Source organism: Montipora foliosa, chromosome 12, assembly GCF_036669935.1.
Source record: "Montipora foliosa isolate CH-2021 chromosome 12, ASM3666993v2, whole genome shotgun sequence".
Lineage (NCBI taxonomy): Eukaryota > Metazoa > Cnidaria > Anthozoa > Scleractinia > Acroporidae > Montipora > Montipora foliosa.
Genome location: NC_090880.1, coordinates 21841416 through 21843915, shown reverse-complemented (window position 1 = coordinate 21843915; position 2500 = coordinate 21841416). Strand labels below are relative to the sequence as shown.

Below are 2500 nucleotides of genomic sequence, written 5' to 3'. Positions count from 1 at the left end.
CCCTTACTTCCTTCGGCAAATCTGCAAGCACTTTGACCTCTAGTGAATCCCTCATTTTCCTCGCTGCATTAAAGACCAATTCTCTGTCTTGAAAGCGTAGAAAATGCGCGATGACAGGTCTAGTATATCTACTAGATTTTTTACCGATCCTATGGATTCGTTGAAACTCTATTCGCCTTACATCTTCCATTTTGAGCTCCCTTTCAAGAAAGCGGTAGACCACTTCTTTTTCATCTTCGTTCTCCTCGTCACTGGCTTCGTGAAGATTCAGGAATCGAAGGTTCTCGCGTCTATTGTAGACTTCTTGGTACAGGATCTTGCTTCCCAAGCTCTTGATTTCCAGCTTGTAGTTGTTTTCCTTACTTCTTAATTCTTGAACCTCTTTATTGAGAAAAGAAAGACTATTATCCACTTGGTCGACGTCCTTCCTAAGTTCAGTTGTCTTGCTCTCAACAGCCGCCATTGCCCTTTTCACTTTGTCTACCGTTTTCTTAAGGCCTTCTACCGTAGACGTTAAAATATTAACTGTCGTAACGACGCTTTCAAATTTAGTTTCCAAATCCTCAAGCTTGCTCAGAATGAGCTGCAAATGGGAGGCAACAGTTTGCGACGTATCTAAAGCTTCGATAATCTTGTCCTCTTCACCCAGGCGATCAGTAATAACGTCGTCCACGAGTGAGGCTTCGTCACAAAAGGCTCTTCTCTTTTCCTTTTTCTGGTGATATGGTTTTAAGGTCGGAGTCGGTCGATCTGGTTTTCCTTTTGAAACGTTTATAAATGTTCGCCACATAAAATTAAGACCTCACAGTCTCCAAAGCGCTCAATGTTTGGAAGAGCAGAGAAAGACACGTCCTACATCTCTCAGGCTCGACCCAAACCCCCCTTGGAACGTCTTGGTATCATATTTTTTATTCTTCAGGCCCCAGTTGGTACAAAAGGTGGATAACACTATCCACTGGATAAATCACTAATCTCACCAAATGAAAATAAATTATACCTATCTGTTATTTACTATCCGAGGAGGTCGGTATCAAGAAAAAAACTGTGTCCGAGGTCTCGCATACCATCCGACTATGCGTTATCTTATATTTTTGTTTTCAAAAACATAACGAAATGATTTTAAAAAACGGAACAATCTGAGGCTGTAGTACTGGCAAGATTGCTAAACTCAAAACCGCTGACCGGTTGGCTCGGTTGGTTGAGCATAGGACTACACCGTGAGGGACAACCTCGTTCCCTAGGTCTCTTATGGTTTTACGTAATTCTGACAAATTTTAAGACATTCGGTCATTGGTTACCCCTGAATTAGCACATTTCAAAGTTGCCTTTATTATAATCCATACCTGTTTCATCTTCCAGCAGTAAAAAATCGGGGCCACTGACGAACTCAAGAAAACAAGAGTCATTGCAATTTGGCTAAAAATTATCATTGATGATGTTAGTCCGTATTCAGTCGACAAAAGAACCGCAATACCATTGGGCGAATAGCACATCACTACTACAAACTGAAGCCACAGTGCTGTGGACAGAGCTTTTCTGTACCGCTGTATGCTAACTTGCCGTAAGTGACTCGGTTGTTCGGCACCTTGGCTGGCACCTCGATGTCTAGGACGTCGACCACCGAGGCGTAAGAAGATCTTTGTGTAGGAGATAACGGATACAGCGAGGCAAAGTGCTGTTATCATAATAGCAACCCGCGTAGTAACCAGTTCGTACTTGACGTACATGGCAGAAAAGGCCATGGAAATGAGCCAGAATGTAGTTACAGTGGCATACGCTCGTTTAATGGTTACAATTTGCTTGTACCTGAGGCCAAACGTCAAGGCGAAGAGACGGTCCACGCTGATAGCAGCCAAGGTTATCAGGGACATTCCGCACAAGGCGTAGCCTGTTACAACAAGAGACAGAAAGGCATAGTAGCAAATACTCCAGTGTTGACTTATCGCAGATATCCAGTAAACGACCGCCAGAGGTTCGGAAGCAAGACCCACCAAGAGGTCTGTTGTCGCGAGGCAGCGAAACAAGAGTTTGGACGGCGGATGAATAGAAGTTTCCTTTCGAAGGGCCGTTAAGATTAGGGAATTCCCCAGTACTGCAGTAAAGGATAGAATTATATTGATCACGATCAAACAAGTGAAAACGTGGTGAATTTCCGCAGTTAAATCCTCTGAACAGAAAAGGTTTTGAAAACTTCGCTTAGTTCTTCCGCTCGTTGAGTTGGCCGACGCCATAATACAGTTTCTGAAGAATTAACATCTGTCAGCCCTTTATAAAACTATTAAGGCGGGGGACACAGGAATTCATCCATCACTTTTTCAATTAATCTCGAAAATCACAAAGCAGAAAGATTCTTAAGACCGGTGGTTAGGAGTTTTGAAAACTCGCTGTGTCAATATCAGGTGTCATATAAGGTACTTTTTAAAAATTAATTTTCATGGAAATGTCAAGTTCAAAAAAGGACTTATGACTTTTTTCTTTTAGAAGTTCATTTTTCCATCTT

General features: G+C 42.3%; 1 protein-coding gene across 1 annotated transcript; it reads right to left on the bottom strand.

Annotated features, from left to right (window-relative positions):
• Positions 1-1274: 1274 nt before the first annotated feature.
• On the bottom strand, positions 1275-2231 carry LOC137981003 (melanocyte-stimulating hormone receptor-like). Its single transcript, XM_068828377.1, has one exon. It carries the CDS (start codon positions 2229-2231, stop codon positions 1275-1277), a length of 957 nt encoding a protein of 318 aa, XP_068684478.1.
• Positions 2232-2500: the final 269 nt, after the last annotated feature.

Excerpts from the sequence above, each read along its gene's own strand:
- LOC137981003 (XM_068828377.1), bottom strand. The coding sequence starts at position 2,231 with ATGGCGTCGGCCAACTCAACGAGCGGAAGAACTAAGCGAAGTTTTCAA.